This window comes from Sycon ciliatum, chromosome 7 (assembly GCF_964019385.1).
Source record: "Sycon ciliatum chromosome 7, ocSycCili1.1, whole genome shotgun sequence".
In the NCBI taxonomy this organism is placed as follows: domain Eukaryota; kingdom Metazoa; phylum Porifera; class Calcarea; order Leucosolenida; family Sycettidae; genus Sycon; species Sycon ciliatum.
In genome coordinates, this window is record NC_088649.1 from 23,628,163 (window position 1) to 23,639,322 (window position 11,160).

Sequence of the window (11,160 nt, forward strand, 5' to 3'; positions counted from 1 at the left end):
ATAATGCTTGATGATCGTCTCTCTTGGTCTTTCCATATTGATGCTCTTTGCAGCCGTTCAAGCTCTGCCCTAGGTGTTATACGTCCCGATTGTTTCCATCTTCCTTTCAAATGTAAAATTTTGTTTTACAAACTGTACATCCTGCCTCTTTTCATGTACGCTGCTGTTAGCTGGTGTGGCTTGTCCTCGGTTCTCGCTGAGCATCTCGAAATCCACCATAGAAAACTTCTTCGTATCCTGTTTAGTCTACCCCCTCTCTACTCTTCTGCTTCCCTGTATGTCCTTGCAAATGCTTGCCCACTGTCGACCCACCGTCAAAAATTAATTTGCACTTTTGCTCACAAATTTAAACTAGCTCTACATCCTCCTCATCTTAACGTGTATAACTGGTTCCGAATCACAGATGGCTCCCAGAAAAGATGCTCTGTTGCCCTCCCCTTGGCTAAAACGTCCTCCCTTGTGTACGCTCTCCACTCTTTGTTGCTTACTCTGCTTGGCTTGCGCTGCCCGCTACTACGCGCAATACCAGTACCCTGGACGCATTTAAATCTGCTCACTAGATTCACCATCACCTGTCCCTCCCATGCTTCTCCGTCTTGACCATTACTTTTCTTCTTTTATTCACCATGGTTGGTTAACACCCACATCTCCCGTACTGGCTGATTTTCTTCTCATGCCATGAGGTGTTGTCTATAATAATAATAATAATAATGAAGGTACGGGCATGTTTACTTTATGTGTTGTGGCATGGCAGTTGTGCTGTACACAGTAGCACCTTATTCGGCCATCCGCAGATGCCATTTTTTCACTTCAATTCTGTATTGGCTCAGGTGTTTGTAGTGTCATCCTCTCTGCATGAATTATTATTTATATTTCTTTCCCACCTCAGTACTGTATTTGGCTTGATATTGTTACTATTGTACATACAAGTATAGGCAAATGCAGTGATCTGCGAGGGATTGTGTTTGGAGCTCCAGCAACCTGTTGGGGTTCGTGTTGTTTGTAAATTCGTGGTCTACGGATACAATGGTCTGGCTGGTACATCGCAGAATACTAGGACCCCTTGAACGATTCTATCGGTCGTTCCTACATGTAAGTCCACCAATTGAAGACATGTGTGTCAAAAATACAGTGTTGACGAAACAGTTGGTATCACTGCTGTCGGATTTTTGCACAAGCCAAAATTGGAGGATGCACTGTTGGCTAATATCTCTTTCTTGCAGGAAATAGCGAAACCCTTGTACACACCAACGGCACGAAATTGTAATGCCAGTCCCAAAGGGACTTTCCCTTGCTCAAGACAGCACTTCAAATCGCCTTTATGTAAAATTGATTTATGCAAATCGGCCCTCTACCTCCTCCTCGTTGCCTTTTTTCGGCGGTAAACCGGAGGGATAGCCACAGCCACTGTAAGCGGTGTGGTGGGTGGGACTGTTATATCTCCGCTCTCCGCTCCTCATACAATCCCCACTTCACAGCACAATGTGCCATTGCTTGTGAAATGGGACATTGCATATCGGAGCTTCGAGCTTCGATATAACAGTGTATCTTCAAATCGCCCATGCATGCATGGAGCCACCCAGCTTGCACACAGAGACACATCATAGTGTCGCAATATACCGCACAGAAAGTGTCCAACATACAGAATGCTCTGAACCTGGCGTACCATGGTTTGCCAGAGACATAATTATGAGCACTGCACACAGCAGGGAGGTATATATATTAAACCGGCAGAGAATAGTGTGGACAATACTGACTGGCACAGAGGGCCGTACGTGGAAACTGTTAAACACATTGGCCGCTGATAAGCAGAGCATGATGCACATGTCATAATGTGCAGGTCAGCTGAACTGAGCTTTGCAGATTTGGTCGGTCACTTTTTATCGGTAGTCTGAACGCGCCCTTACAAACTCCGAATATGGAGCATCCTCGACTATACCGGCAGCCAACGCTGAGCCCGGAGAGTCGGCATACATGTACAGTTGAACATCGATTATCCGCACATCGACTATCCGACCATTCGATTATCCGTAACAGTTTTTTTGGGCGCACGTGCCGTAGAGTACGCACTGTGCATGTGCATGTAGTGAGCCATTCAAAAAATAAGAAAATTTTGAAAAGTAAAAAGTAAAAAGGTCGTGCGGCTAGTAATAACCACTGAAAGTGTGTGAGTGACAGTTTTTTTTCTTATCCGGAACAGTTGCCTTATCTGAACACCGCCTGACAGTTGTCTGCCCAGAGGTGGTCGGATAATCGATGTTATTTATTTATTTATTTATTTATTTCTGCACCTCGTGGCATGTCAAGACAGCCAATTGAATTGAGGAGAGGGTGAGACCAACCACGGAAGAAGAGAAAAAAAGAAAATTAAGAGCACGTACACGAAGTGGGAAGGGATTAGCAACTTACAAACCAATGGGATGCTCAGCGAGCTATGCAGCGGAAGTGGTGACTGTGACTTTGTTTACTGGGAGATACTGAAGTGCTGTCTGACGAGGGTACGGAATTTGGGCATATCTGGAGCTTGTCTAACACTGGGAGGCAGTTGGAGCCACGTGGAGTAGGAGCAAAAGAAAGGGGAATTTACGAATAGGGTAGACCTAGCTAGGGGGAGACGAACGCAGCTTCGGGTGGTGCCACCTGAATTGAACCAATTAAGGGACTGTAAATGAGCAGGGTGCTGGTCAAGGAAAATTGAATGCGCCAGGGTGCACTTGGAAGCATCAAGGTAATGTTGCAGAGTGGTAGTGGATGCAGCAGCATACAAGTCTAGATTTGAGGTATAACGATCAGTACGGAATATGATTCGCAGTATACGGCGATGGAGAACTTCTAATTTACCTATGTGGGTTTTGTTAATGGTGGACCAGGCAGGGAAGCCGTACGTGAAGAGGGGAAGAATGTATGATTTATAAAAATTAATCCGGCAATTTTTGGGCAAATGGGACAAGTGACTTGACATTATGCCGACAGATCGGCATACTTTGGACGACACATGATCAGCATGGTGAGACCAGGAGAGGGCGGAATCTATGACAATGCCAAGGTGTTTATGGTGGGGCGCTACAGAGATAGGGTGACCGGGATCATCGGGAAAGTGGAAGATGGGCACTGGATCTGTGGGAGGGGGAAACAGGAGGAGCTCGGTTTTGGTCACATTTGGCTTAAGGTACCAAGTGCTCATCCAGTGAACAATGTCGTTGATACAGGTCTGAACTTTGGGGTACAGGGTGGCGTGAGATGGGGAGGAAGCAAGGACAGTGGTATCATCTGCAAACAAAGAAATATTGGGAATTGAATAGGGGAGGTCATTAACGTATGTGAGGAAGAGCAGGGGACCTAAAATGGAGCCCTGGGGCACTCCGGATGTCACAGACTCGGGGTCAGATAAGGTTCCATTTACTGTGACGCACTGATTTCGGTCCAAGAGGTAGCTAGTTATCCAGGCGAGTAGGGAGCCGGAGACACCATGGGCACGAAGTTTGGCGATCAGGCCCTTGTGCCACACGGTGTCGAAGGCCTTGGAGAGGTCGAAGAAACAGATGCAGGAGACCTGCCGCTGGTCTTTTAGGGAGCAGAGGTCTTGGATTATGCGGGATAATTGCAGGGATGTGTTGTCCTTACGACGGAAGCCAGATTGTGCGGGGTGAAGAAGAGGGGAGATATGGTCGTACAAGCGGTCGTACACTATTCTCTCTAGCAGTTTGGAGACGCAGGACAGGAGGGAGATTGGTCGGTAATTAGACGGGTTGTTCTTGTCGCCTTTATTTTTGTACACTGGAATGACAGTGGCTGACTTCCATCGTGACGGGAATGTGCCGGAGGAGAGGGAAAGGTTAAAAAGAATGGAGGGTGGGCGGGCAATTGAGTAGCTCAGTTTCCTGAGGATCTCATTGGTGATCCTATCAGCTCCGGGGGATTTGTTCAGAGGCAGTCTTGCAATATACTTGTGAACAGTCGATGAGGTGATGATCAGGGAGTGCAATGTAGTTGCTGGTGGAGGTAGAGAGGAAATAGTGGGAATAGGAGCATCGGGGTCAACCTGTAAGCCAGCACTAACGAAGTGCCGGTTCAATAAGTTACCAATGGATGCCGGAGAGGTGCTTGTTCGACCATTGGGGCCCACCATCTTCGAAGGTATAACCCGGGCGCTGGTAGGATTTCGCAGTTGACGAATGAGCACAGGGAGGGATGGGAGGCGAGGGTTTGTGGGAGATATCGTGGCACGGAGGTTGCGGATGTAGCAGCGATGGCAGGATCTGGAAAGGCATTTTACATAGTTACGTTGGTGTTTGTATTTGTTGAAATTTGTAGGGGATGGGTATTTCCGGTAGATGCTGTAGAGATCGCTCTTGACTTTAATAGCTGCTTTCAGTGATGGATTCATCCAGGGGCAGGGTTTGTGGCGTGATTTCCGACGAGGAGGTGAGGATCTTCCTATATATAGGTCCAAGGCACCTTCAAGGATGTCAGTGAATGCGGAGACAGCCGTGTCGATGCAGTGGGAGGCAAGGACCTGAGACCAGGGTACAGCTGCGAGAAAAACATTCATGGCATTCCACATGTTATCCGTGGCACTCAGGACATTGTATTTTTGTGTAGATGGTGGGCTACGGCAGGTGCTGGCTGCTGTGGGGGAAGACTTTGAGGAGGAGAACTCAGCCAGCAGGACGGCATGGTCTGATGCGCCAAGAGGAGCCAGGTGTTGAATGTGGTTGAGTTGGTTAGGGATGTTGCTCGCGATAAGGTCTAGACAGCTGCCAAGTCCATTCGAGTGGAGGTGGGTGGGAAAGGTTACCGATTGGGTCAAATTATAGCATGAGAAGAGGTTGTCAAGACTCAGACCCTGTGCATCCGTTTGGTCAGTTGAGCACCAGCCGGAATACCTACAGTTGAAGTCGCCTGATATCACAAGGGCTTCGGGCTTCCTTTGTGTTGATTGCAGGGCTATTTGGAGGCGGTCGAGAAAAGTCGAGAAGTCATCCGTCGACGGGGAAGGAGCACGGTAGATACAGGCTACTGTTAGGTGGGTTGTTGGCAGGTCAGAAGGTGAGACAAGCTGATGTTCAGCGAGTGTAAGCCGAAGTGCTAGCGCTTCCAAGCCCGGTTGCTGAAAATCCGGTAGCTGATCAATGGAAGTGCACAGACCTTCACGAACTAAGATTAGAACTCCTCCATACCCCCTGTGTGGGTCACGGTTCTGTCTATTTTCTAAAACAGGTCGGTCTCGACGGAAGCATTCATAGTGTGGCATGTGGAAAGCTTGTGTGGGAGTTAGCCAGGTCTCTGTGATGCATACTACGCTGGGTGTGTGATCTTCACAGATTTGAATGAGTTCGCCAGACTTGTTTGCTATGGAGCGAGCATTAAGGACACAGATTGTAAGTCGGTGAGTAGCAGCATGTACAGAATGGGGGAAGAAAGGTGGGGCAAGAGCGTTGAGAGACGCAGGGGTTGAAGTGGAAGAGGAGGGATAAAGGTTACGCATTGGAAGCTGGCTTCGTCACTTTGGGGCTGTCCGCAAAACGCCACTTGCGTACTGAGTGGCTGATGGCTTCGGGCCAGAAGGCTCTGTCTAGTACACGCTCTTCATGTTCTGCAGCCACAGTGAATCTGGCATACGATGTGCCAAGGTATTTGGACTCCATGACGGAGCAATTTAATACCTCCACGTCCCTCGCTTCGCACCAGTCTCTGATGGAGTGAACGTTGCAACCGCTGTTGATGCTTCCAACGTAGAGCACAAGTTTGTTGATGGGCACCACCCCTGTCAGGACGCACGGATCAGCAGGTTCCGTGTTAGGTGATTCCTTCACGTACCGAGAGGTTATAGTAGCCCGCAGAGCTTTGGATACGCTGTCCGTGAATTTGTCCTGCCGTCCTTTTCGTCTATGGTTCACCTCTTTCCACGTGTTCTGTGTTGGCTCTGTACTACATATGCCAGTGACCCCTGCTTGTGTGTCGGCTGCGTGGACTGTACAACTACAAGTATCACTGGTGCATGCAGCACACATTGGGCTTTGTTGGGCAGGCTGGGTCTGGGTACTACTTGGACTTGTACCTTGTGGTGTTGCAGCATGCTGGGTGCGTACGGTATTACTGTAGGACTTCGCAGCTGGAGGTCCCATGGCCACGTTTTGCTGGGATGTGTACGTGGGTACGGTGTGTGGTATGGGGTCAGGGATGGAACACTTCTGTTGACGAAGCTCTACTACTTCACGCCTCAGCTCTTGGATTTCCAATTTCAGGGCCAACATTGTGCTGTCTCTATCTTCCCTCGACATAACAATCTCCTTGGACAAGGTTGAAACACATGATACAAGGCTAGACAATTGTTCCAACGTACCGTTTGGACTTGCTGGCTGCGGCAGCACTCCCACGCCCATCTTCCGGAGTTCTTTGACGAGTTCCGGGCGAGAAAGGCTTGAGGGTTGGTCTACTGATTTCCGCTCGCCCAGGTCAATTAGGTCCTTGAATCCCACCAGGGCTAGGTCTAGATTCTCATCAAGTGACATCGTAAGGTACACAAAGGTTTGGTCACTGCTTAAGGGATGCTGTAGGAGTGCCGCTGAGGCTGATCCTCAGAGCGCGAAAACCGCCAACCGTCCCCAAAAACGTTATCAAGGGAGTTTAACTGTAGCATGCAGCGAAAGCTGAGCCAGGCAGAATGAGCCAGGCAGAATGAGCCAGGCAGAATGAGCCAGGCAGAATGAGCCAGGCAGAATGACCGTGCGCGAAGCACTGGACACGAGATCCGTCGAGCTGGCAGCTAAAGCTGAACCAGACTGAACGACTGTGCGCGAAGCACTTGACAGAGGATCTCCCGTAGAGAGCGACAAGCGCGTGTGCTCCGTCGAGCCTGCAGCGAAAGCTGAGCCAGGCCGAACGACTGTCCGCGAAGCGCTTGACACGGGATCTCCCGCAGATAGCGATAAACGCTGGGAGTCCGACAAACCTGCAGCCAAAGCTGAGCCAGGTAAAGCAAACGAACCCAAAGAGGGCGTAGAACTACCAGCAGCCAAAGCTGAGCCCGGCATCGCACCGTCTGCATCCGCCACACTCCGCGAGCCAAGAGCACTCTGCCCGGGCGATAGCCTGCGGAGCTGTGGAGGACCAGGACGGCGTTCGATCGCGTCCAAGCGCCCCTGAATGGGACGCAAAGCATGTTCAAGCGCTTTGCCAAAAATCTCAGCAATAGACTCCATGATGGCGTCCCACAGGAATGTTCGTACAACCTGAAAACAATTCTAAACCTACTTGTACTTCTTCTTGAGCAAAGAAAAAAGGCAACGAGGAGGAGGTTGAGGGCCAACCAAAATATCAGCGACATAACGAAAACGCAAGCGACGAGCGAGAACTCAACTTCTCGTTATTTTGTTATCCCCAAGGACAAAACTTAGGGCAGAGAACAACAGTACTATTAGGTTGGATTTCGACAACGATCTGAGCCGAAGAGAGAGAAAACTAAAGGACGACGAAGGTGACGCCATTGACCATTCGTCTCGCGATATCTTGAGAAAAGTGCAAAAACTGGCAAATCTGGAAAATAAAAGTGCACCTTTTAGACGACTTTTTCTGAACTGGCGCACGGGCTGGGGTAGTATAGTAGGGGTTATTGTTAGTGAGGTTTTGCATTCCGAATTTCGGTTCGGCGTTCTTCGGTCATTTGCCGAACATCAAAATGTCGAATTTTCGCGCCAACGACGTTTGTTTTGCAAGTCGAAAATGATGTGTTTTCATTTCGTGAGCCCCAGCATCAGCAACGTCCTGTCCTTTGCTCCCTTTCTTGCGGATTCCAACGAACTTTGATCGCCCAAAGAGTCGAGGGCCAAACCTGCCTCCTCAGTCACCTCGGAAAAACCAACTCCATGGCCAAGTGTAATTTTATGCGTATCGCCATAGTCTTTTCAGCCACACAGATGACGGTGAGGACACTCCAGGCGATAGAGAGTAGACAGGCAGTGGAGAGGAGCAATCAGAGGTAGCTGGCGATGCTGATGTCGCCCAAGACGCCTGCGAAGCGATGCCGAGTCGGAGATAAGAAACCTCTTTGAATAACATTCTTGTCAGTATTCAGGTCTGCTCAGTTAACCAGCCCGTTAAGAAAATTACCAGTTCGTTAGTTAAAGGTACACCCGTTTGACCCCTAGATCCAAGTACAAGTGCATACACCGGCATCGATATTAATTTTGCAATAGGATTAGGAGTTGTCGAAAAGATTATAGCCTGTAGTCCAACCATGGCTGCAAAAATCCAAATGTCATGATTTCCTATCATGCAAATGTACATTGTACATGTACGCGGAATTTTGCGGACTACCCGTCGATATCCCGTCTGCCACAAGGAAGACGAGTTCGAGCATACAACAATGTGATAGATATCCTTAGCTAAAAAAACGCTAACGTAAACGCAAACCTTTCCGTACTTCGGATCGTTCAAGCTGACTTTCCCTTAGCACAAAGTACGTTATAGTTGAGACGAAGTAGTCGTGACAACCATGGCGATATGAATTTTCGTGGAAACAGATGCGGGAAATTCAAAATTTTGAACCAGGGATTAGTTTGCTGTCGTTCCGAAAGAATACCTTGGCGAGGTCTTTTACTCTGGAATAGCAAAAGCACGGCGAACATGAGTTTTCGCTGTTCCCAGGTCCTTGGAAACCCTTTCCTAAACGCAGCACCGAAGACTGTAAGGGTTCTCCAGCTCCAGCACGTCTGGGAGAGGCCGATGAATTTCTTCCTCAGGAGTGCCGTGGAACTGGTCCTTTGTTTCCCAGATGGGATAGAGGGAGAAAGGCACGAAGCAGAAATTGTCAACTGAAAGGCAAAACTCGCCAAAAAGCTAAATGTCACAAGAGGAAGCAATCTCGACTCTCGATCTGCACGACGTGCTTTTTATCTCCCGCCAGTTACAAAACAATGCGAGTTTTTGCATTTTTTGCAGAATTTCCATAACGAACGTCGGCCCGTTATTTTGAGCTCTGTAACGTTTTTCCGTTATCCGATAACGTCTTTTGTCACGGCTGGGAGTGAGTACCGTAAAAGTTAGCGTTATCGTACTTTTGCTAAGGATGTCTATTGTCATGATTTCTACCCTGCTTTTCACTGAAAACACTGTCTGTTACGTGTATGACCTCTGAACCCTTTATCATGCAGACCAGCAGCGCTGACAAGTTACATGTACATAAACATTGTACCCAATACGGTGTAGCCTACATAGTAGAACTGTACCTGTAATACAATTGTGTAGCCATGGTACAGTTGAACATCGATTATCCGACCACCTCTGGGCAGACAACTGTCAGGCGGTGTTCAGATAAGGCAAATGTTCCGGATAAGAAAACACACTGTAAATACATGTACATGTACATTGTAAATAGAATAGAGTGCTACTTTTCAAAATTTTCGTATTTTTTGAATGGCTCACTACATGCACAGTGCGTACTCTACGGCACGTGCGCCCAAAAAAACTGTTACGGATAATCGAATGGTCGGATAAGTCGATGTGCGGATAATCGATGTTCAACTGTAGTAGAACTGCACCTGTAATACAATCGTGTAGTTATGCTCCTACCTCCGAAAGGATGCCAAAAATTATGCTCCAAACTTTCAACCACCAAATTATGCCAATAATTGTGCCGGCAAAATCCGCCGGTGCCTAGCCGTGACAGGTTCAGGTCAGGGCCAGGAGATAATTATGCCAAGACTGCTTGCGAAAAGCATGGGCACACTAAGACCTAAGGGAATTCCTACCAGATGGATTCCAATACTATGAATTCGAGTAGGAATGCCTGACATGAGTAAAAATATTCAATACTAGTAAACAGAACTGAAACACAAAGAAAATGCACTTTTCTTTCTTTCAAATAATTGTGTTGCAGGTGTGCCGGTACGAATGTACAGTCCATTTCAAAACTATAGACGCGTACCTAGGCAAAAACCGTTATGCCAGCATCTATACCACATAAAATCTGTGATCACTTTGTGCATAAATATTTCCAAATTGGGCGTCTGTTATCCAATCCTTTAGAAACTATATGAGAGTAATTGTGGAGCGATCCTGAGCAATATTCCGAAAACTATTCTCAAAAGGTTCCAGCCAAATTTGAAATATTTCAAAAACCCTACGCGTCTATAGTTTTGAAATGCACTGTAATAATAATGATGTGAACGCAGCCATTAACAAGAATGGGATAACTGCCCAGAAAAAACGGGGTGGCCCGAAAAAGCCATTAAAAAATGCAAAAGCAAAAAGTTGCACTAGACAGATCCCAAAGAAAATATAAAAAAGATATCTAGACATCTCACAAGGACGAACAAGCAGTTTGGTGACCTGAAACAAACGGATCTTCTCGAGAAGCAGAAGGAGGAGAATTCCAAAACCACTGCACAGCTGAGAACTGAATTGACAACAGCCAAACCACACCTCTCGGCTACGATTGATGGCAAGCAAGCAGAATGCCACCAGAAAATGCTCTTCGGCGGCAAAGATGTTAACGGGACCTGTGCAGCAACAGGAGCAGCAGCGGCAGCAGCAGCACACCACGACACGGGACGGCCAGCATCAATCAGATAACATCGCTTAGTGTAGGTGCGTCGTACACGCTGCGGTCACTACGGTTTTGACCGCACCACTCTTTGCCCCAGGTGCACTGTGAATTAACAAAAGGCACTGATTTGGGCTCTAAATTTTGAAATTTGTCAGAGGAGACACCCCAACCCCACGAGTAAATCGTACTGCAGGTGACTCACAGTACCACTCTAAAATACCTTGCGACGTCCCTGCTTATACAATCAATTTCCTTGCCGTGTTTCCGGAGTAGATGGGAAAAACCAATTTCTTCCTTGTTTCTCTTCAACAATGAATTTCATACTAGAAATTGTTTCCAGTCGGGATGCCGGTAGGGTGCCATATGTGCCATACCGAATTATAAAAAAGATCCGACTTCTTTGGGACAATGGAGAGCCGAAATACTGAAATTTCCCCATCTACTCCCATACAAAGTCTATCTCTCTGACGTCATTAACCCAGCCTGGTCTGGGCAAGTTATTGACGTCATCATGATGTCACCAAATTTAGTGCAAACTTCAAGCTTGTATAACTCGGAAACGGCTGCTCCGATCAACCTGGGACCTTCACCATTGGAATCAGTGCATCTTT

General features: G+C 47.7%; 1 protein-coding gene across 1 annotated transcript; it reads right to left on the reverse strand.

The window, feature by feature from the left end:
- Positions 1-9,334: 9,334 nt before the first annotated feature.
- On the reverse strand, positions 9,335-10,504 carry LOC135820613 (rho guanine nucleotide exchange factor 12-like; the record flags this gene model as incomplete). The annotated part of the gene is given in 1 exon segment (XM_065333660.1): positions 9,335-10,504. A coding segment is annotated over 1 exon segment (373 nt), but the record flags the coding sequence as incomplete, so codon positions are not given.
- Between the last annotated feature and the right edge of the window lie 656 nt (positions 10,505-11,160).